This window comes from Paroedura picta, chromosome 4, assembly GCF_049243985.1.
Source record: "Paroedura picta isolate Pp20150507F chromosome 4, Ppicta_v3.0, whole genome shotgun sequence".
NCBI lineage: Eukaryota > Metazoa > Chordata > Lepidosauria > Squamata > Gekkonidae > Paroedura > Paroedura picta.
In genome coordinates, this window is record NC_135372.1 from 146216177 (window position 1) to 146237002 (window position 20826).

The following is a 20826-nucleotide window of genomic DNA, read 5'->3' on the forward strand; positions in this document are numbered from 1 at the left end:
ATATGTTGTGGGGGGCTGGTTCTGTCTCCACCTAATTTGCATGCATGTGTGTGCACACACACAGGCACACTCTACTGGCTGCTGTGTGCAGTTTGTACAGGGCATACGGTGGAGGGGAGGGAGGGATGGCCGAGGGAGGGAGAACTGCTGGCACCTGAGGAAACAAAGAGGATTGGGACAGAGGTGCAGTAGAGTAGCTGCATCCCTCGCCTAGTGATGGATCTTCAGGCCAGCAGAACATCAGCTCCCCCGCCCCCGGCTTCAGCCCCTGTGGGGTTTGAGCGGGGAGCCCCAGCCCTGCTCTCTTGACCGGACCGGTTGATGCCTGCGGAGGTTCCTGCCCGGGGGCTTGTGGCTCTGCCCTTCACTTCTTGTGGAGGGGCACGTTTTTTAACACACACACACACACACACACACAGAATATCCTGAGGGGACGGACCAGCAGGAATGCTTTGGCCGTGTAGGCTGGACGCCAATGCCGGAAAGGCTCTCCGGAGTGCTTCAGCATGTCCCCACCCACCCCCGTCCCCCCTCGCTAGATAGTCACACCTGGATTCTTCATGTGACAAAAGGACAGCAGCTTGGAGGGATGAAGAGGGAGAAAGGCGGATGCTGGGGAGGGGCTTCTCTTCCGTGTGTGTGTGGGTGGGTGGGTGGGTGGGTGGGTGTCAGAGAACGCCAAGGAACAGGTGAGCAAGCAAAAGACACAGCAGCCTTCTTCTGCGCGGAGGTGAGGAGGGCTGGCAAGGTAGGCCAGAGAGACCTGCTTCTCCTCCTTCCTCAGACTGTTGCCAGGGGTCACCAGCAAGACTGCTCTGGGGTGAGCTCTCTTGAAAATATGGGGAGAGGCAAACAGAAGGCCACCTTCCTGCAGCACTTAATTAACTCAGGGCATGATAACCCCTCCATGATAGTTTCATGAGTAAAGAAATCCACGGAATAAAGAAGAGAAGCCACGTTGGATCAGGGCAAGGCCCGTCCAGCCCACAGTGGCCCAGTGGTCCACCAGTAGGGCTGGGACTCCAGAAGCCTCTTTATGACCCTCTTCTCCTCCCCGCTTCCTGCCAGGCTTGTGAGGCTCCTGTGGCCACTGGTTGTGAGTGCTGAAGTGGCCCACCTGGGCCTGGCCCAGAAGGTTCCTTAAGGCTCCGTGGCCGGCGGGATTTGTCAGAAGAATGCAACACCAGATCACACCATCAGAAAAAAAAACATGTATTGCATGGCTGCTGCCCAGGCTCCACTGCTCACCAGCTGAGCATGCATATGTCGGTAGCCACAGCTATGGCGTCCTCCCCAGCTGTCTGGCTTCCAGTTCATGGGGCCACCTCCACGGTCTCGAAGGCTTTGACATCTGGGAATTTGTCGCAGGAGAAATTGATGAGCAGCTGCTTGGTCCCGTCCCTGGTGGGGGTCAATGCAAACTGGAGGGTGGCCTGCTGCTTGGCCTCCAGCGGAGGGGTGCTGTAGGGGAAGAGCCCAAGCATGAGGTTAGAGTGGAACAGGCACACACCCTGAACTGTCCAGCGGGCATCTCTCTCTCTCTCTCTCTCTCTCTCTCTCTCTCTCTCTGCCCACCACAGAGACTCAGACCCAGGAGCAGAGCGGGCACAACCTCAGCCCCTCCTGAGCTCTGGGGCACGGCTGGAGGGGGGTGGGGCTTCTTGTTCCCAACAGGACCTGGGGCAGTTGAGTTGGGGCCTGTTCAGGGAAGGACGGCTGGGATGGCAGAAGGCCTGGGAGGATCCAGGACTCACAAGGAAAGGCTGAGGGAGCTGGGCCTGTGTCGCTTGGAGAAGAGGGAGAGGAGAGGGGGGATAGGGCAGCTGTGCTGAACTACATCAAAGCTAGATGTGTTGGATTAGACGACCCAGCAGGTCCCTCCCAACTCTATTATTATTCTATATTCTAGGCAGAGGGGGCCGACTGGACTCGCTCCCTGCAGCATGATGGGAATGGAGGTTCCACTTAAATATTCTGGTGCTCACAGGTGGGGCTGTGGGAGACACAGGGGCGATGCCTTGGAGTTGAGTGTCCTGATCCTCACAGCAGGCCAGCCCGTGCAGCCCCGAGCCACTTGTGGGAGGGTGGTATACAACTCTAACAACTGTTAACAACCAGGTGGCAGCAGCAGTTACCCAGAGAGACGTAAGGATAATCCTTCCAGGATGTGGCAACCAACCAGCAAAGGGGTGGGCAAGGTGGACTAGGGCTTGCAAAGGCACAAGGGGTACCTGAGGGTTGCCCGGGCACTTATTTGGGGTCTTCTCAGGTCCCCGGCTCAGAGCCCCAGTGATCAGGGCCTTTGTGTCTCCATGCACTGCTATGAAGCGCTCCCACCCAGGGAAAGGTTCTGCCCCTTGTTCCCAGTGAAGTCTAGAGGGGGGGGGGCACTGCACAGGGTCCGCAGGCCGTGCCTGAAATGGGACTTTGGCTGGCCAGGCTTCCTCCTCCTTTGCTCTTGCCGGGTTTGAGTGAGGACAGCCTCACTGATGCTTCCTGTGGGACCTCTTATTTGCCTTCCTCTGAGGGGTCCCAGCAGTTGTGCCTCCTTCACCAGCTGCGGGGAGGTGTGGGGAGGAAATGGAACTCCACCAGGGTGACCAGGGCAGAGTCTGCACTTACTTTGTTTATTCCATTGTCAATCCTGTTGAATTCAGATCGATTTGAACTCGGGTCTTCCTCTTCCCCCCCCCCTCCCCATTGAAACAGAAAAGTGTTCTGCACGTGGTTAGGGTAGTTCATCATGGGGAGGAGGCAAGCACAACCTCTTTCTTTTCTTGAAGGGGGGGGGAGGAGCCAAACAGAGTGGGAGCCTCTTTCTTTTCTTGGAGGGGGGGGGGAGAGAGGATCGAAGAAGGCAGAGGAGGGAGAAAAAAACCCAAGACTGACAAAAGTTGAGAGAAATTAGGGGCTTCTCCTTTAAGGCAAGCTTGTCATATGGTCAGCTTTGGCCAATCAGGGAATCTCTACCATTGAGCAGAGCCCAGATTCAAAACAGCCTGCTTTCTCAATCCGAATTTTAAAATATTGAGGGTTAAAAGCACTCTAAGATATTGCACAATAAAGGTAGGGTGACTCCGGATCAATCCTGCTTGTTGCAGAAGGAAAATTTAAATCACCCAAAATCAAAACAGAAATCGCATTTTGTGTAGACGCAGAGACTGAATTGACCTGGGATTGGAATAAAAACTCTGTGCAGTTTACACCCAGGATGACCTTGTAGAGGGAACAATTGGGCAAGAGGAGTGGGAGAAAGACCTACATGCAATAATGGGGTTGGGGTCTGCAGGAGAGGATGCAGAGGATTACGGAAGTCTCAAGAACAAGGCTTCAACTACTCTGATATCTCTGACAAAACTCCACTCAGCAGAGGATGTCTAAGGAATTCTTTCATGCTGTGCTGGGAACGTTCCCTTTCAGAAGGTGGAGGAAGGACCCAGAAGGGGCCTAGTTCTCCTGAATTGCCGGGCAAGACTTGGCCAAGGAGGTAGGAAGGGGGGGGGATGCTTGAATGCTTTCTGGCCACATGGAAAGCTAACCACCAGGGCACTTAACATCAGACAAGTGGATCCTGATATGCTTTGAGAAATGTTAGCCCATGGCCTGGAAAGGGATGAGCTGAAAGGCAGAGCGGGCAGCAGGAGCCGGTCACCCGGGTGTGTTGGAAGGCCAAGTGCCTGGGATGGAAGCAGTCGCTGGATCACGAGCGCCAGGCTTGGGAACACGGGGTGGAGTGAGGGAGTGAGGACCATTGCATGGCATTCCCCCCGCCCCGTCCCCTGCCAGCAGCCATCATTCACACACACACACACACCCTCAGGAGCTCTTCAGTTTAATACATCAGCAGGTCAATATTGCAGAAGCATTATGTCAGAGCAGTCTATCTGGTTCTATGAATTCCTGGGTTTCCTTGCAAAAAGTAAGTTTATCAAGAATAAATCCCTCCCTCCTTTTTTCTTTCTTTTTACTGTGCTGAGTGAGTTGGGAAAGGCTGTGGATGGGGCAAGCCTTGACTTCTGCACAGCCTTCCAGTTCTCCAGGGAAACGCTCACAGGGAAGCCTCTCTGTTTCCAGGCCAGCCTGTTGGGAGGCCACTTTGGACAGGACAGCTGTCCAAAGGGCTCATTTTCACTGTGGCTGCTTCCCTGCTTGTACCCTGCCCTGGCCCGGGTGGGGGGTGACCCACAAGAATGCTGCTTCCCCACAATCCAAGGTCTGTCTGTGCCTCACTCACCCAGGCCATGCCACAGCTGACATGTCAGTGGTCACAATGCAGGGCAGGGGGCACCGGGCACCCGCCGGAGGAGGGGCTTGACTTGGGCAGTGGAGCAATGGAGGATGAGCACCCCCTGCCCTGCTAGGGTAGCAGAACCTCAGAGCAGGATACGCAGTCAAGCATCTTGACTGCCAGCGTGCAGGAGCATTTCAGTGGGGAATTCGTGCCAGGCCAGTCACAGGACTGTTGAGTAAGTTCAGTGTGTGTGCTCGCTCATTCATTCATTCATTCATTCATTCATTCATTCATTCATTCATTCATTCATTCATTCATTCATTCATTCATTTTATATACCGCCCTCTCTGGAGGCTCAGGGCAGTTTACATAAAATTTATGAACATGAATGAAGAGCGTGTGCACAGATCAGTTCCCCAGGGGAGGGTGGCTTCCATGGCCTTCTCCCCTGCCGAGATACAATGCGCCTCCCCGGCTTCCACGCCTGAAGTCTCCAGGGGTTCCCCAGGGGCTGAGCCCCAATACTCACTCCAGCCTGAGCTTTTCCGCCAGCAAATCGCTGCCCTCTGCCAGCAGCACGCAGTCCTTGAGCTCCTGCATGAGTGGGTTTGTGAAGAGCACCTCCACTTGCACCTGACGATTCACTCTTGCCTGGCCCAGCACCTGCCCCGAGGCAAAGAGAGGCCTTGCTCACCACCACTCCTTGCTTCAGGATGCCCCAGTCCAGGGCCAGGAGGAGAGGCAGGGTCCGGATGGAGGGGGGGCAGGGAGCGGGGCCCTGGCTGGATAAAAGCCAGGGTGGGACACGAGAAGGGACAGCGATGGGGACAGGGTAGTGTCCTCGTCCCACTGGGTGCCAGGAAAACTCTCTGGGCCCCAATCCCAGCCAGCACTGCTGCTCCCCACGCTTTTGTGGGGCATGGGTGGGGCGAGTGGCCCGTCCCCTGCCCCTTGGTGCCCAGGAGGGGTCTCACTGGTGCCTCCTTGGCCAGTTTTGGAAAGAAGCTCCCCCCCCCCAGTTCTTCCCCGTGCCCCACTTCTCCCCCCAGAGGTGCGCTCCAAGTTCCTATCAAGAATTCCCCCAGGCACTGACCTTGATGGTGAGGCCGGGGTTCTCCAGGGTGACGACCCGCTCCACCAGGGCATCCCCCTCCTTCTCCACGTGGCACAAGGCGGTGGTGTGGATCATGTTGTCCGTGGTCAGGTACTGCTGGTACTCCTCGTAAGGGATGGTGACGGGGAAGGTTTTCTCTGGAGAGAAAGAGCGGGACTGTCAGGGGGGCAGCGGCTTCTCGTGCTAGGTGATGCTGCACTTTGATCCTTTGTGGTCTTTCACTTGCCTGCTTTTATTATGTTTCTATCTGATGGAAACTGATTTGTGGGCACCTCTGGCAAAAAGTGAAGTTAGAAATCACTGTTTTAATAAATGAGGACGATTATTTATTTACATGTATGACCTTTGCAGCTGTCCCCCTTCTCCAGATGCAGCACAGAGAATTCACCCAGCTGCTCTGGCCGCGGCAGCAGCAGAACCAGCCTCCCTCCCCTGGAGTTCCAGTGTCCAGTGAGGCCACCAGTTGGGAGGGCGGCCAGTTCCTCTCCTGCTGCTTGCCTGAGGAATGCAGCTCAACACGGAGCAGCATGGTGAGGGGGCTCCTTTGTCCTTACTCTGGAAGCCTGGGCCTCCCTCCGGACCAAGGGCGCCTCGGCCCCAGTGGTGGGCTGGGGTTGCCATTCCCTTGCGTGCCCACCCCCCCACACACACACACACCCCTGTCCGGGCCTGGCCTGGCTGCCTGGGAAAGGGCCCTACCTTCTTTGGGGCCCAGAGTGATGGATTGGGCGTTCTTCCAGACCTCGTGGATGGGCTTCCCCGTGTAGACGATGGTCCAGGCTGCCATGTGCATCTCCATGGCCTTGGGCTCAGGGGCGTGGTTGGTGAGCGTCAGAGCCATGCAGACCTCCTTGCCCACCTCTGGGGTGCACTCCATTTTGAATTTCCCCGAAACACTCAGCCTAGGGGGAAGCTGCCTTGCGGTCGTGTTCATGGTGTTCAGGTTCAGCTTCTCACGAGCCTTTTCGAAGACAGTCCTTTCTTTGGCAGAGCCTGTGCGGGGGGAGGGGTGGAGAGAGCACAGAGGCTGCACACGAGGAGCCCCGCTGCTGGCCACTGGGGGCCGGGAGCCGGACAGGAGATTTCTGCCTGGGCTGACAGTCCATCGGTGTGCCACAGCCCCCCCCCAAGCTCTTCATCCCAGTGCCCCGCTTACAGGTCCCTTGGAGAGGGGGCTGGAGCCCACATGGGCTGTGCTGTGGTATGGCGGCCACAGAGACTCTTGGCTCCCACCACACACCAGGGGCAGGCGTCCAACCTCTGAGAAGAGGGAGCTGGGGGTGGGGGACAGGGGGGACCCTCTTGAAGGGCTGCAATTTAGAGGCAGGGTGGGTGCTTTGGTGCCACGGTGGAGGACAGGACTCATTGTTATGGGTTTAAATGGCAGGTGGGAAGATATCGGCGCGATATTAGGAAAACTGGTGAAGGCACAAAGCCAGTTCAGCGGTGGAAGCGGTCACCCGGGGGCTCCTGGGAGGGTTCTGAGCAGACTCTGGTCATTTGCCAGGGATGCTTTTGGTGGTGCTGCAAGGTTAGAGGTGGACTGGGGGGTCCTTAGTCCCCTCCCCACTTTTTAATTCTATGAAAAGGAAAGGCTGCTGGGAAGAGCCCGCCTGGAGAGCCAGGGACCTCTGCTTCAGTCTTCAGGACGAGCTCAGCTAAGATGCCCGCTTGGGAAGGGGCATGGGGGTAGCCACAAGAGGGGCCCAGGGTCAAGCCCCCCAAGCTCTGGCCACCAGCCCAGAGGCAGCCCTGAAGCTCCCACCTCCTGCAGGACAGCAGCCTTGCTGGCATTACCTTCTGCGTATTTGTAATTGCTGGTGACGTCCACCCGGGCATAGGTGCCCACAGCCTTCGTGCTTGTGAACTGGCCAACTGACTTGGTCTCCGTGTACAGCGTCTTGGTTTCTCCTGTGGACATGTTGTGGGTCCAGGCGATGCGGTCTGCATTGACCTCGGCAAAGACGAAGGGGCTGTCGTACTTCAGGTTCACATCTCCCTCTTTGATGGCTGTCAGAGAAGCCGGCCCACACTGGAATAGGCCTGCGGGGGTCCGAGGAGGGAGAGAAGCAGGGAGGAAAATAATAATAATAATAATAATAATAATAATAATAATAATAATAATAATAATAATAATAATAATAATAATAATAAGCTGCGCTAAGTAACCCTCAAAGCAGCTCCCTCCTACCTGCACTTCTCTCCTGTGGCGTGGCATCCAAAATTTGCCATCCATTGTATGCAGAGCCAATGTCAGGCCGAACAAACCAGCTTTCATTCCACACATGGAAGTTCCTGCAACCAAGAATGAGCTGGTGAGCCCAGAAGATCCTTTCAGTGGGTCAGGTGTCATCAACAGCAAGTCTCATGGCCAAGTGCAAAGAGCTCCCAAAGAGACAGGGAAGTCATTAAAAGGGGTTAGCAACAGGTCTTTTTTCATTACTTCTTTTCACAACTAGGAAAGTGTCTGCCATTCATCACTAACCTTAACAGTTTGACTCCCCTTCTGTTTTTGGGAACGGGAATTGAACCCAATGGACTGATGAACTCAGTCTGTGATTCCAGAAAGGCTCTCGAATGGGCTAAACATCATCATAATCCTGCATATTTGTTGGATATCTTCATGATGCCATTTACTAATTTAATCTCTTCTTATTGATGGACTCTGTTGATTTCTGTTTCTTTGTCTGAGGAAGTGTGCATGCACACAGAAGCACACACCTTGAATAAAACTTTCTTGGACTTCAAGGTGTCCCTGGATTCAAATTCTGTTTTGCTGTTTCTGACCAACAGGGCTCCCTGCCTGAAACTCTCTTTTTAACTCAGGCAGTTGTGCACTGCAGCCATGAGGATTGCAGGGAAGGCAGAGACGGCAAACAGACATCCCTCTGACTCTGCTGGCTCCACCGTTTTGCAGTAATGGGGCAGAGGGAAAATGTGGGAGGGGTCTCCTCGTGAGGCGGGCTGTAAACACAATGTTTACCATCCCGCATTTGCAAGCAGGAGGCCACTCCATGCAGAAATGGTCTTAGAGTCCAGGAGCACCTTTAAGACCAACAAGGTTTTATTCAGGGTATGAGCTTCCAGGTACTCTGAACCTCTGTCCATTCTTTTTGACACTTCTTGGACTACAGGGCTGCACAAGCATCCTCATGGGGAGCAGGCCGGGTGCGTGGCCGGGTGGGAGCGCTAGCAGCGGCGCCACTGCCATGGGCTCTGTGAAAACAGGGCTGGAGCCGGGCAGTTCTCACCGGGGACGGTGACGCAGGCCGCGACTGGGCTGTGGTGCAGGCAGCCACTGTGTTCTCGTGACCGCCCGGGGACCGTGGATATGTGGTGTGGCAGAGCCAACCGCGTCTGCGGGCAGAGGGGCGAGCGGCTAGGCTGGAGGACAGGAGCTGTTGGGGCCAGCCCAATCAGGGCAATCAGAGACCCCGGGCAGCTCCAACCCCCTGGCCAGTTTCATAAATATTAAGAGGACCAAAGGATGGAAGAGAATGTGTTTTATTCTGCTATATCGGTTTGGATCAGAAGTATCCGGGAGGCCCATATGCAATCTTTGTATCTGGAGATGAGAAGGAGGCTGGCTAGCATGCAGCTCTGGGTGACTGCTGGTGGGGTGGGGTGGGGTGGAGCTTCTGCCTGGCCAGAAGACCATTGGGCTGGCAGAGACTGTGTGGGAAGGGGGGCCTAGTGAGCAAGCGGGGCGGGGGGGAGGGAGGCTGGCAGACTGCTGCTGTCACTCTCTCTCTGGCCTTTCATGCACAGCAGCCTGGTGTCTCCCAGAGGCATGTAGAAGAAGACGAATTACCAGATACTATCTCCTCCTATGTTCAGGGGGTTTCCAGATTCATCATAGTAGACATCCACAGTGAGGCTTCTGTCTGTGTCGTGGGCAGAGTTGAAGTTTGTAATCATGCGAGTGGGCACCCCCAAAGCCCGGAGGACTGAGAGAGAGAGAGAGAGAGAGAGAGAGAGTCTTGATGGGATCCCAGGATCTGTCCACTCCTCCTGAGCGGGGGTTGCGGGGGGGGGGGTCGCAGCATCTCAGCCGGGCCAGGCTCAGATCGGAAAGGCTAAGGGCAGGGGCCTGGGGTCTGCAGGCAGAACTGCAGCAGTACTTGGAAAGGCCTTCCTCTGCCAGAGACCCTAGAGAGCTGCTGCCAGTCAGAGGAGGCCCAGCGCATGAGTCCTTGGCCTGGCTTGGTGGAAAGCCAGTTGGTCGTCAGCAGCAGACCATGGGTCAGGTGTGTATTTATGATCCATGGCTCTCGCAGGAGAGCCCCTTTCCCACAATAACTAATAAGGGTGTGTATGGAGAGGTCGACTGGCAAGTATGCTAAGCTGATGCCCACGAGGCCACCATTGCTCATGATATGTGCTGCCGGGGGTGGGAGCTTTAACTCTCTCCACAACTGTCTCTGTGTGGGGAGGAAAAGGGCTTGCTGTAACCCTGCCCTACCCCCTGCAGCTCTCATTTGCCTCCTCTCCTTCAGCCCCCTTCTCCTTCAGGAGGATGGAGGGATGGATGAAGGGGGGGGGGGAGTGCAGCGGAAGACTTCTTGCCTGTCTCCAGGCCTGTAAAAATCCACAATGCAGGATGAGAGCCACATGGTACTCCCAAATATTAAAAATTAAAATCCAGCAGCTAGCAGCAGAATCAAAGGAATCCCAACAGCCAGAAAACTGCTGGACAGGATGTAGCAGAGCACTGCCCCTGGAGGCCGCCCCGTGGGCCCTTTGCATATGCTCAGAAGGAGGCCATGTGATGCAGAGGGTCCTGGGTGTGACACTACCCCTGGATGCGGCATGGGCTGCTTTCCCGTCTGGCCCTGCAGGTCCCACACCCAGCCTGTGCCCCCACCCCCAGCCTTCACTCCCCTGTGTTCATAGAATCACAGAACAATAGAGTGGGAAGGGGCCATACAGGCCATCTAGTCCAACCCCCTGCTCTACGCAGGATCAGCCCTAAGCATCCTAAAGCCTCCGGGGAGGGCGGTATATAAGTATGATAAATAAATAAATAAAATAAATCCAAGAAAAGTGTGTATCCAACCTTTGCTTGAAGACTGCCAGTGAGGGGGAGCTCACCACCTCCTTAGGCAGCCTATTCAGCAAGTGGCTCCCTGGGGGCGCAGGCGGCAAATCCCCCCCCCCGCCCCCGCCTTCTCCAGGGAGAAGGAGACTCACCGGTGGTCAGCACGCCAGCAAAGACCCAGCACTGCCCGTACTTCACTGCCCTAAAGCCCGAGGCCTTCCACTGCCGCAGGATGTCCACGCTGCCGGTCCAGCTGCTGGGGTTCTGCCCGCCACGGTAGTTGCCACTCCAGTTGCCCTGCAGCACTCCGCTGTCATCATTGCTGTTGACCTGGGGAAAGGCAAGCACTGGAACCTCCTCCTGCTGGCGGCTCATCAGCCGCATCCCGGTTCATGGCCCAAACACACACCAGGCCCACCCCGGCCGAGTTCCTGAGACGGGGTGGCTCTGTCCAGGAAGGGGGCTCCATAGCCTCTGTCCTGCCAAGCTTGGCCGGAAGCTCTTTGACCTGGCAAGACTTCCCTCTGTCCACTTGCACCAGCAGAGCTAGGGGGCGACGCAGAGAGAAGTCATGCAGTGCAGCGGGCAAGCGTCCAGGGCAGATGGCCGGCTGAATTTCCTTGTGTCTTCCCCCAGGCCACTGTCTGCAAGGCAGCGCTTTCCATGGGGTGCGCACACTGCGGTACCATCCACCCACCTTCAACCCCAGATAGCCAACAAAGCTCCACTGTGCTGGAGGAGGAGACATGACCCCCCCCACCACCACCACCACTATGTTCTGCTGGGCAGAAGCCTCTCAGCATCGGTTCCTCCCCAGTGCCCAAAGTTGCCTGATTTTTAAACTGGGGGGGGGGAGGAGGTGGAGGTGTTGTACCAAATCAGCATGCCTTGCAGTGCATCCAGTGTGTTTGGCCCACGTGGCACCCCGCCTCGTGGCTCCCTGGCCCAGGGTCCTAGCGGAGCACGCCTCTCCTGGCCCTTGACTGGCACCACTGAACCTTCCTTAGCCTCCCTCTGATCACGGCCAGCCCACCTGTGTGAGCGTGGGAGAGGACAGCCTGGCAGTGTCTGCCTTGTTTCCAGGGACGGGATGGAGTGAGGGGTGAACTTTTAACTTCTGCTATGCTGGGAAATGCTAAGACACCTAAAGTGCCCATTCCACGTGAACGAGATGTTTAAAACATTGTATGTGATGATAACGCAAAGTTCTGTAACTTGGCTCTGTAACTTTTTTTTTTTTTTGTCTCTGTAACTTGACTTCTGGAACTATTTCTTATTATAGAATGATAGAATTATAGAGTTGGAAGGGGCCATATAGGCCATCTAGTCCAACCCCCTGCTCAACGCAGGATCTACAATTCCCATGAGCCCCTGCCAGCGAATGGAATTGTAGTCCATGAACATCTGGAGGACCACAGGTTGACTACCGCTGTCCTAAAGCATCCAAGAAAAGTGTGTATCCAGCCTCTGCTTGAAGACTGCCAGTGAGGGGTAGCTCCCCACCTCCTTAGGCAGCCTATTCCATTCTTAATCTAAAGGCCTTGTTTATGAGAAGGCTGCACTTGGCTATCTCTTGAAATGCTGCCAAAGTTGATGTGTTAAGCTGACCTGTTTCCGAGGCCAGTGGAAGTAACTGGAATTGTTTATATTGCCCAGTGGAGACGGGCAAAGGACTGGGAGGAACAGAAATTGTCTTTTTGGGACCTTTTCCAGTGACTTAGCATGATGGCATCAGGATGGTCCCAGGGGGATGTGCAAAGGGTGGAGACCTCAGGTTATTGGTTTGACCCATGAGGGCATCACCTTTTCCCACCTCCAATGAGAAGTTATATAATTTCATGAAACTCTATTGTTCCACACACAGGTTCTTTTGGGGCCATCCTACCTGTGTAATTTTGTTCTGTAGTAGAATACAAATCATAAAAGGTTTTCCAGTCTAGTGGTCATTCTATTTGTGCACTGCACACTAGGCAACCGATCCTAAACAGCCCAGCCCAGGCCCTGGGCCATCAATGAGTCAGCGCTGGCAGCCCCACGGCCCCCCAAGAGAGAGAATTCCCAAGCAATCCATTCTTACCATGGCACTCAACACACGACCAACGTGCTTGGGGTCATTTCGCAGGGCCAGGTCTCTCTGGGCATCCTGCATGAAGCTCCTGCTGCGGTCAAGGAGGGTCAGGCAGATATCCAAGATGTCCTCTTGAAACTGGTGATGGAGGAAGATGTTAGCAGCCTGTCCCGTCCCGTCCCGTCCCGTCCCGCCATTTGCAAGCTGCCAGTTCTTGGCCCAGGCAGCTCTTTCTAAGAATACTTGAAAGTTGAGGCAGGCGCTCCCCCCCCCCCCCGAATAAGTCTGACATACAGCTAAGCGAAATCTGCCCATCTGCATTCAGGAAGGTCTGGGTCTTTCAGAGCCTTGCTGAAGAATGTCTTATTTATTTATTTTATTTACTTGGATTTTTATACCACCCATTCTTTATGGCTCTGGGCAGTTTGGGAAAGGTTGGTTTGTTCCTGAGAATTCTCCAAAGATCCAGGTGGCAAAATGTCCGTCTGCTTGGAAGATTTCAAAGCGACCACATGAAGCATTTTTCCCTGTAGTCTGGAGGGAGGGGGAGGAGTTAGCCACTGGCTCAGCTAATTGACCAGGCTAGCAGGCAAGGGATGGCCCAGGACTCTCCCCTTTCTCCTGACAGGTATCAGGAAGGTGGAGATCTGAATTTCTCTGGAATCCCAGACAGAGGTTACATTAGGAGAGAGCTCATCAAGCCGTCACCAACTGCCTTGTGGAGCCCCCCAAGGGGCAATTCTCTCTCCAACTCTATTTAACATCGTTATGGGCCTTCTTGCCCAGCTGGTGCGGAGGTTTGGGCTGGGTTGTCACCAATATGCGGATGACACCCAACTCTTCCTCCTGATGGATGGCCACCCTGACTCTCTCCCACAGAATCCTTAGCCAGCTGCCTGGAAGCGGTGACGGGTGGCTCAAGCAGAGTTGTCTGAAGCTCAACGCTTCAAAGACGAAGGACCTGTGGCTGGGCAGGAAAGGTCTAAGCGAGGAAGCGCACCTTCCCAATCTGGATGGAGTGCAGCTAATAGTGGCCCACTCCGCCAGGAACCTGGGAGTGATACTTGATGCCTCCCTCTCCATGGAGGCTCAGATCACGAGGGTAGCACGGCTGGCATTTTGCCACCTCTGACAAGCCAAACTACTAGCACCCTACTTGGCTAGGCCTAGGCATTGGAGAAGGGAAGCTGGGAGTCTGGCCTCCGTTGGAATCTCTGCAGCACCAAGAGGGGGGACGACCCTCAGCTCCCCTTTGTCTGTCGTTCTCTGCTCTCCCCTTCCCCTTCCCTCTGCACAATTTGGTCAAATTAAAAAAGGGGGGAAGGCATTTGGGGCAATGGTGAAGCCCAGAGATGGGAGCATTGGGGGCTCCCCTCCTAGCACTCTGGAATTCTCAGAACTCATTTCTGCACATGCATCCCAATTTCTGGATTTCTTCAATCTTCCTCAGTTGGTCCCTCCCCTCCCCTCCCCTCCCCTCCCCTCGAACGTACCTGTCCAATGTTCCATCCAGACTGACCAATGCGGTTTGCACTGCCCATAAAGACCACACCAAATTCGGAAAGGACATATTCCACCCGCTCGGCATTGTTTGGCATGTACACATCATCCTCTGGAAAGCAAACAGCACAACCTGTGAGAGAGCCTGGGGGGAGGGAGAGCTGATGCTACCTCTCCTGCCCACCCCAAAGTGGCCAGTTCCTCCAGGGGAACTAATCTCCACCTTCCGTCTGGAAGCTGGCAATAATGATTGCACGAGGTGGGGCCTGGGAATGGCAATAGCCCTGGTGCTGAGCTCTCCGTGGGCATGGACAATTTCCCCCCAAACCATGAGGCCAGCAAACGCCACCCCCCCCCTCGACTGGTGCCCTGCTGAGGCAGCCTCAGGGCATGGCCTTAGCCAGGGGGCCTGGGAAGGGGCTGGGGTGGGGGTGGGGGGGAGGCATGGCAGGAGTGTGTGTGTGTGTGTGTATGTTTGTGTATCTGTGGTCCTCAGCCAGCTGTCCAGAGGCTTAATTGGGAGCGGGTCTGGAGCAGGCCAGGCAGAGTGGAGAGGCAGAGAGCCCTCGGTAGCCGGCCTTCATGGACAATGGGATTTTGGCTCATTCCCATGCACCACTTTATTTTATTATTATTATTATTATTTAATTTCTAGACCGCCCTTCTCCCAATAGGTCTCAGGGCGGTTTACAACATAAATAGTTAAAACACAATAAAATCCCCATAAAAACCCCAATTAAAAGTTACATATAACATATCACATAACATATAGCGGCGGTGGTCACAATTCTGATCTTAGTTCAGCCTGGTGGAGAGAATAATGTTCAGAAGAGGGTGGCACCAATACAATAGATCTAACCATGATCTTGGTGTTAGAGATCTCAATATTGGAGGGGATCCTCTGATGGATTAGTGGGAGAGCTGCCCTGGCCTCAACCATATACCTGGCAGAAGAGCTCCGTCTTACAGGCCCTGCGGAAAGCTGGTAGATCCTGCAGGGCCCTTAGCTCTTCTGGGAGCTCGTTCCACCAGGTTTATTACTGTGGGGCAGGCTGAGCTGTAGCCCCACGGCTTTGGGTTGCCTTGCCACTCTGTCGCTGAGGCTGGCTAGGGTGTGATTTCCCTCTGGGCCATGAAAAACTTCACCTGCACATTAAGCACTTTCCAAGGAGAGAGGGAGACAACCCAATGCCCCTGATGCTGTGGGTGCCTCCCAAGGCTTCCCTGGCTTGTTTCCGATCTTTCTCAGACCTGCTTCATTCTGAAGGGCTGGGGGAGACTGCAGTACAACTGAGAAGGTGGCTGCCACATGTGGGTCCCCTCCCCACATGTGGCAGCCTTTTGAAGTCTCAGAGATGTTTTTTTCAGTGCCCACAGAGACAGGGGATGGTTTTGGAGGGTTCCAACAATATAGTGCCAAAACAATATTTAATTGCCGATTAAAAAAAACTGACAAAGTCCTGGGGATATGGAGGGGAGGGGAGGGGACCTGCCCTGCTGCAGTGGTGTCATACCACACAAGCCCCCCCTCCCCAGGTGGGAGATCATAGAATCATCTAGTCCAACCCACTGCTCAACGCAGGATCAGCCCAAAGCAACCTAAAGCATCTAAGAAAAGTGTGTATCCAACCTTTGCTTGAAGACTGCCAGTGAAGGGGAGCTCACCACCTCCTTAGGCAGCCTATTCCACTGCTGAACTACTCTGACTGTGAAATTTTTTTCCTGATATCTAGCCTATATCGTTGTACTTGAAGTTTGAACCCATTACTGCGTGTCCTCTCCTCTGCAGCCAACAGAAACAGCATCCTGCCCTCCTCCAAGTGACAACCTTTCAAATACTTAAAGAGGGCTATCATGTCCCCTCTCAACCTCCTTTTCTCCAGGCTGAACATTCCCAAGTCCCTCAACCTATCTTAATAGGGCTTGGTCCCTTGGCCCCAGATCATCTTTGTCGCTCTCCTCTGTACCCTTTCAATTTTATCTACGTCCTTCTTGAAGTGAGGCCTCCAGAACTGCACACAGTACTCCAGGTGTGGTCTGACCAGTGCCATATACAATGGGACTATGACTTTTGTGATTTTGATGTGATTTTGATGTGATGCCCCTTGTTGATGCAGCCCAAAATGGCATTTGCCTTTTTTACCGCTGCATCATACTGCCTGGAGGCAGGAAAAGCAGGAGGGTCTGCAAGGGCCAGATCCTCAAAAAAGCCACAGGGTTCCTGCTGTCAGCAGATTCTGCGGACTGGGAACTCTCCCATCACCGGCTGCCCCTTGAGCAGGGTGGTGATTTCTTGGTGGGGGGGAGCCTTGGGAGGGCCAGGTGTTTTGCAGCATGTGGAGGCGTGTGGGTGGCGGCAGTGAGTGGCGGGCAGCGGTGGCAGCGGGCAGCAGCATGTAGAGGTGGCTGGTGGTGGGGGTGGGGGTGGAGGGGGGGTGGCAGCAGCCAGCGGGGGCAGCGAAGCCATGGCAATGGCTGCCTCCACACCACCTTGATTGTTGTGCACATGCGTTTTCAGTGCCCCACTGGCTCCTGCAGCTGCCCAGCCTGCCCAGAGGGCCTGCCAAGGAATGCGCCGAAACATTCCCTCAGCTCTTTCAGACCTGGCGGCAGCAGCAACCCCCTCCCCCAGACAGGGCTCTCGCCCCGCTACAGTCACCTCCACGCGGGGGGGGGGATTGCCCATGGCCACAGCTGGGGGGGCCGGCAGAAGTGCCTCCACAGTGCTAGCTGACAGCTCCTCCGGCTGGGTCTTGCTGGGCTTCGGTGCCGAAGTTGGGGTTGAGAACCACTGCTCTCCCCGAAGGAGTCTCAAAGCGGCTTACAGTCGCCTTCCCTTTCCTCTCCCCACAACAGACACCCCGTGAGGGAGGGGAAGCTGAGAGAGCCCTGAGATTACTGGAGAAGAAGAAGAAGAAGAAGAGTTGTTTCTTAGATGCCGCTTTTCCCTACCCGAAGGAGGCTCAAAGTGGCTTACAGTTGCCTTCTCATTCCTCTCCCCACAACAGACCCCCTGTGAGGTGGGTGAGGCTGAGAGAGCCCTGATATTTCTTCTCGATCAGAACAGCTTTATCAGCGCTGTGGGGAGCCCAAGGTCACCCAGCTGGCTGCATGTGGAGGATTGCAGAATCGGACCCAGCATGCCAGATTAGAAGTCCGCACTCCTAACCACTCCATGAAAATGGGCCCTCCAGGCATATTTAAATGACTTGGAGCTGATGTGGATGTCCTCACAGTTGCCCACTGATCTCCCCATTTCAAAGGCAGTGAGAATACCTCCACACAGTGATAGTTTGGCTGTGGGGGGAGCTGTCATAGGGAGGTTTGGCCCACAAATCTCCCCAGGAACCCCCTCCCCAAGCAAAGAGAAAGAGAGAGGGGTGGCTGGGGAATTTGCTTGGGATTTGCCCCAGGGAAGGTCAGGAGCACCTTTGGGAGAGCTGGAGAGGCTGACTGTGACTGCCAGCTGGTTACCTTTGTTCCATGGATTGAAGAGCATGACCGCCGTGCCCAGGATGGTGGCGGGGGCACTGCCCCCAGAGCCGACGGTCACACGGAAGGTATAGCGTCCAATGATGGCATTGGGTGGGCTTGAGATGGAGACCGTCACCGAGCTGGCATCTGAGGAGTTCTGCACGGCGCTCCAGGAGCCGCTGCGGGGGGTGCTGGTCACAGCGAAGGCCACCCGGGTCTTGGCTTGCAGTGCGGGGGTTGCCCCTGTGGACACAGGAGAGGGCCACACATTGGCTTGCGACCTCCAGGGCCAGGGCTCTGCAGCGGGCCCACCCCAGGGGGAGGAGGGCTGTGTGGTCCAGCAGGAGAGAGGAGGAGGAGGAGGAGGAGGCACATACCTGTCTCTGCAATGAACGTGAGGTTCCCTAACGGCCTGCTCCCTCTAAAGGTGAGAGTCAGGCTGAATACCTGCCCCCTCCGTACCACCACCTCTTTGGTGTTGTACTGGCTGGTGTGGTGGGCCTGGGTGTTCTCTTTCCATTTCCAGTCCACATTGGCGAGATTCAGCTCTGGAAGAAGAAGGTGAGGAGAAAAGCTGAGGTCAGATCCCCAGTAGGCAGACCTTCTCTTTGCAGCTGCCATGACTTCCCCCCAGGATCTACTGGGGTTGGGGCCGGGATTGGGTGAGAAGAAGAAACCAAGGATGACTTTGTGGCAAGCTCTGGGGTCTGCTGGGGTCAACCTTCAACAGAAATCCCAGGATTCTTTGTATGGACCCAGATATTACTTTTCTGGATCAGAAACATCCCTGTGTGCCCCCCCCCGGTCCCCACCAGCTGATGTGGCTCTTTGTGTGCAGTCAGAAGTGGGGAGGGGGGCAGCAAACGGAGGAATGGCATGGCTGCCAAAGAAGCCAGCCTCCTCCATTACAAAGAGGAGGAGGACTCCTGGCCAGCCCCCCACAGTGGGACCTGCCAGAGCCCCTGGGGAGGGGGGGGAGCTGGCCACACAGTGTGTGGCCTGCCCAGGGAGGGTTGCCCAGGAGGAAGACACCTCATCTAGTCCTTCTTCTTCTCTGTTGGGGTGACTGCTCTGCAGAGGCAGTATTTCTACTGCTTGACAGCTGGCATCTTTCCATATGTGTATTGGGGAGGGGGACACACACAAACAGTGCCCAAGCATTTATGTTGAGCCCTGTGATGATCCTTCTGAGTGGGGCTTAGGACAAAAGTAGCCTTTGAATACATCCACGTCAGGTTGTATGGAAGGAGCTGTTTTGGGGCATGCATGGCAGGGGTTCATTCTGACCCCTTGCTGCCCACCTGGGCCCCTCCTCAGGCTCCTTGGGAAATCACATTCACAGCCATACACAGGCCAGACCTGCAGGCACTGGAAGTGGAGGCTGGAGAATTCAGCCCCAGGGTGCTCTGCAGATGGAAGGAACCTGCGTGGGGAGTGCTCCGTGCTTCACGGCCCATCCGGTGCCAGGAGGCAAGCCGACAGGGCATTTCCTCCTGAGCACACAGTGCCCTGGACACTCCAAGGGGCAATCACAGGAGGGTTCCCTGACCAGGACCCAGGAACAGAATCATAGAAGCAAAGAATTGAAAGGGACCTCCAGGATCATCTAGCTGAACCCTCCTGCAGAATGCAGGAAATCCCCAACTACCTGCCCATCCACAGTGACCCCAATTCCACGTCCACATGATGCCCCCCCAATAAAAACCCCAGAATCCCTGGCCAGTCTGGCCTGGAGGAAATTTGCCTCCCAACCCAAAGTGGGGAAAGGGCCACCAGAGCGAAGCACGGACACAATCCCTCCTGCCCAGCCGCTCACAATCTGCCTAAATGCACAGGATCAGCCTTTCTGTGAGCATGCCACGATCTGCTTGGGCTGGGCCAGGAGGGGAGGGGAGCCAAAGGAGGCCCCGAGGCACTGAGCCCAGTCCTGTCCAGCCCAGTCCTGTCTTGCATGCCAGAGGCCGGCTCCAGCCTCCCCCTATAATTGACTGCCTTTTCGTGGGGAGGAGTGCCCACTCCCTGCCGCTGCCATCACCGTTGGCCATCTGGGAAAAGGGCAACCCCAGGTCACACTCACCAGCTGACTGGCAGCCACCGAGAAAGCATCGCCTTCTGGGAGCTGCCTCTCCGTCTGCCTGATGCCGGCTGAGGACAGGTACACTCAGCACCAGATAACAAGCCAAGGTGCAGCACCTGTCCAAGGAGGCTCCAGCTGCTTGCAGCCTTGGCAGGGCTGCTCTGGCTCAGCCAAGATGCAAATACATGCAATCAGGGCAGCTGGGACGCTGTGGCCGGGCGGGTGGGGTGAGGGTGCTTTGGCCTCCTGACGCCGCTCCGTGCCTCCTGCCGATCCTGGACTTCTGCTGTATTTCCCAGCCCTTCTGTGGCCCGTGCCCAACACCCCACTCTAGTGCCTGCCCGAGACTGTGCCCCACAGATGTTCTCTACCCACAAATTGCCCAGGACTCGCCCCCTCCAGGCCAGTCCAGAGAGGGGCAGGGATGGGCCCACTCTCTCTTGACTGACGGGCATTTGGCCCAATCCAGGCCCCTGAAGCGGACATGGGATGCTCCCAGTCCCATCCACCTCTAGGGGTATTGTGTGGGCCTGGGCGGTCCCCAGTGGCAGGACGGTTACCAGGCCCTCCCTGCTCCTGTGGCCACTGCTTGCCCTTACCAGTCATGGCCGCTCTCTCTGTGGGCTCCTCCGGGCCACTTGTGGAGACAGCAGGTGTGGCTCCAGGGGATGAAGGAGCCTCCTATATATGGCCCTGAGAGGCCCCTCCCACCAGAGCCGGGGACTGCCTTGCGGGGTGGGTGAGGCTCCCAGGCCACACCGGTGACAGGCTGCCGTAAACTTCCCGGTGACAGGCTGCTGTCACAGCCCTTGTGCAAGAGAGAGCAAGGAGCAGCAGGCGGGCGGGCAGGCAGGAAGCCGGGCAGGGGGGACGTAGCTGCTGCGCCCTTGTCTAAGGGCAGGCATGGGGGGATTCCCATGGAGGAAGGAGGAAGGTGGCTTAAGTCAGCAGAGGTGGACGACCCTGGTAGGCAACACTCGAGCACCAGACTCTTAAGCAACCTCCACTCAGCCAACCAGGACACGGGGCTGGGAACAGAAGTGCCCCCCCCCCCTCCGCTTCCACAAACACAATCCAGTGCAATGACAGGAGTGTCCTAACACACACAACTGTCGAGACAGCATTTCCCAATGAGGAAGAGCTCGGTTGTGCAAGCCCACAGAGGCTCGTCCCTTCCACAGAAGGCAATGGGGTATGCTGCTGCTGCTGCTGCTGCTGCTGCCTCTGCCTGGCTCCCCCACCCCACCCCGTCCCGCCAGCAGAGGAGGGAGGCTGTCGGCCTGTGGCAACATGTGCCCAAATTGCACCCCTGGAGCTTGTCTCC

General features: G+C 55.9%; 1 protein-coding gene across 1 annotated transcript; it reads right to left on the reverse strand.

Annotated features, from left to right (window-relative positions):
* Positions 1–1196: 1196 nt before the first annotated feature.
* LOC143836650 (protein-glutamine gamma-glutamyltransferase E-like) lies at positions 1197–20251 on the reverse strand. Its single transcript, XM_077336188.1, has 13 exons — positions 20102–20251; positions 17803–17973; positions 17426–17668; positions 13945–14063; positions 12461–12589; positions 10536–10713; positions 9157–9292; positions 7537–7640; positions 7143–7388; positions 6045–6338; positions 5325–5482; positions 4761–4894; positions 1197–1461 (listed from the first exon to the last, which is right to left on the reverse strand). Exons 1-13 carry the CDS (start codon positions 20106–20108, stop codon positions 1314–1316), a joined length of 2067 nt encoding a protein of 688 aa, XP_077192303.1. The 5' UTR covers positions 20109–20251; the 3' UTR covers positions 1197–1313.
* Between the last annotated feature and the right edge of the window lie 575 nt (positions 20252–20826).

Excerpts from the sequence above, each read along its gene's own strand:
- LOC143836650 (XM_077336188.1), bottom strand. Across the intron at positions 12,590-13,944 it reads CTGGATGGAACATTGGACAG|TTTCAAGAGGACATCTTGGA; the intron begins GTACGTTCGAGG and ends CTCCATCACCAG. Across the intron at positions 1,462-4,760 it reads GCGGAAAAGCTCAGGCTGGA|CACCCCTCCGCTGGAGGCCA; the intron begins GTGAGTATTGGG and ends CTTCCCCTACAG.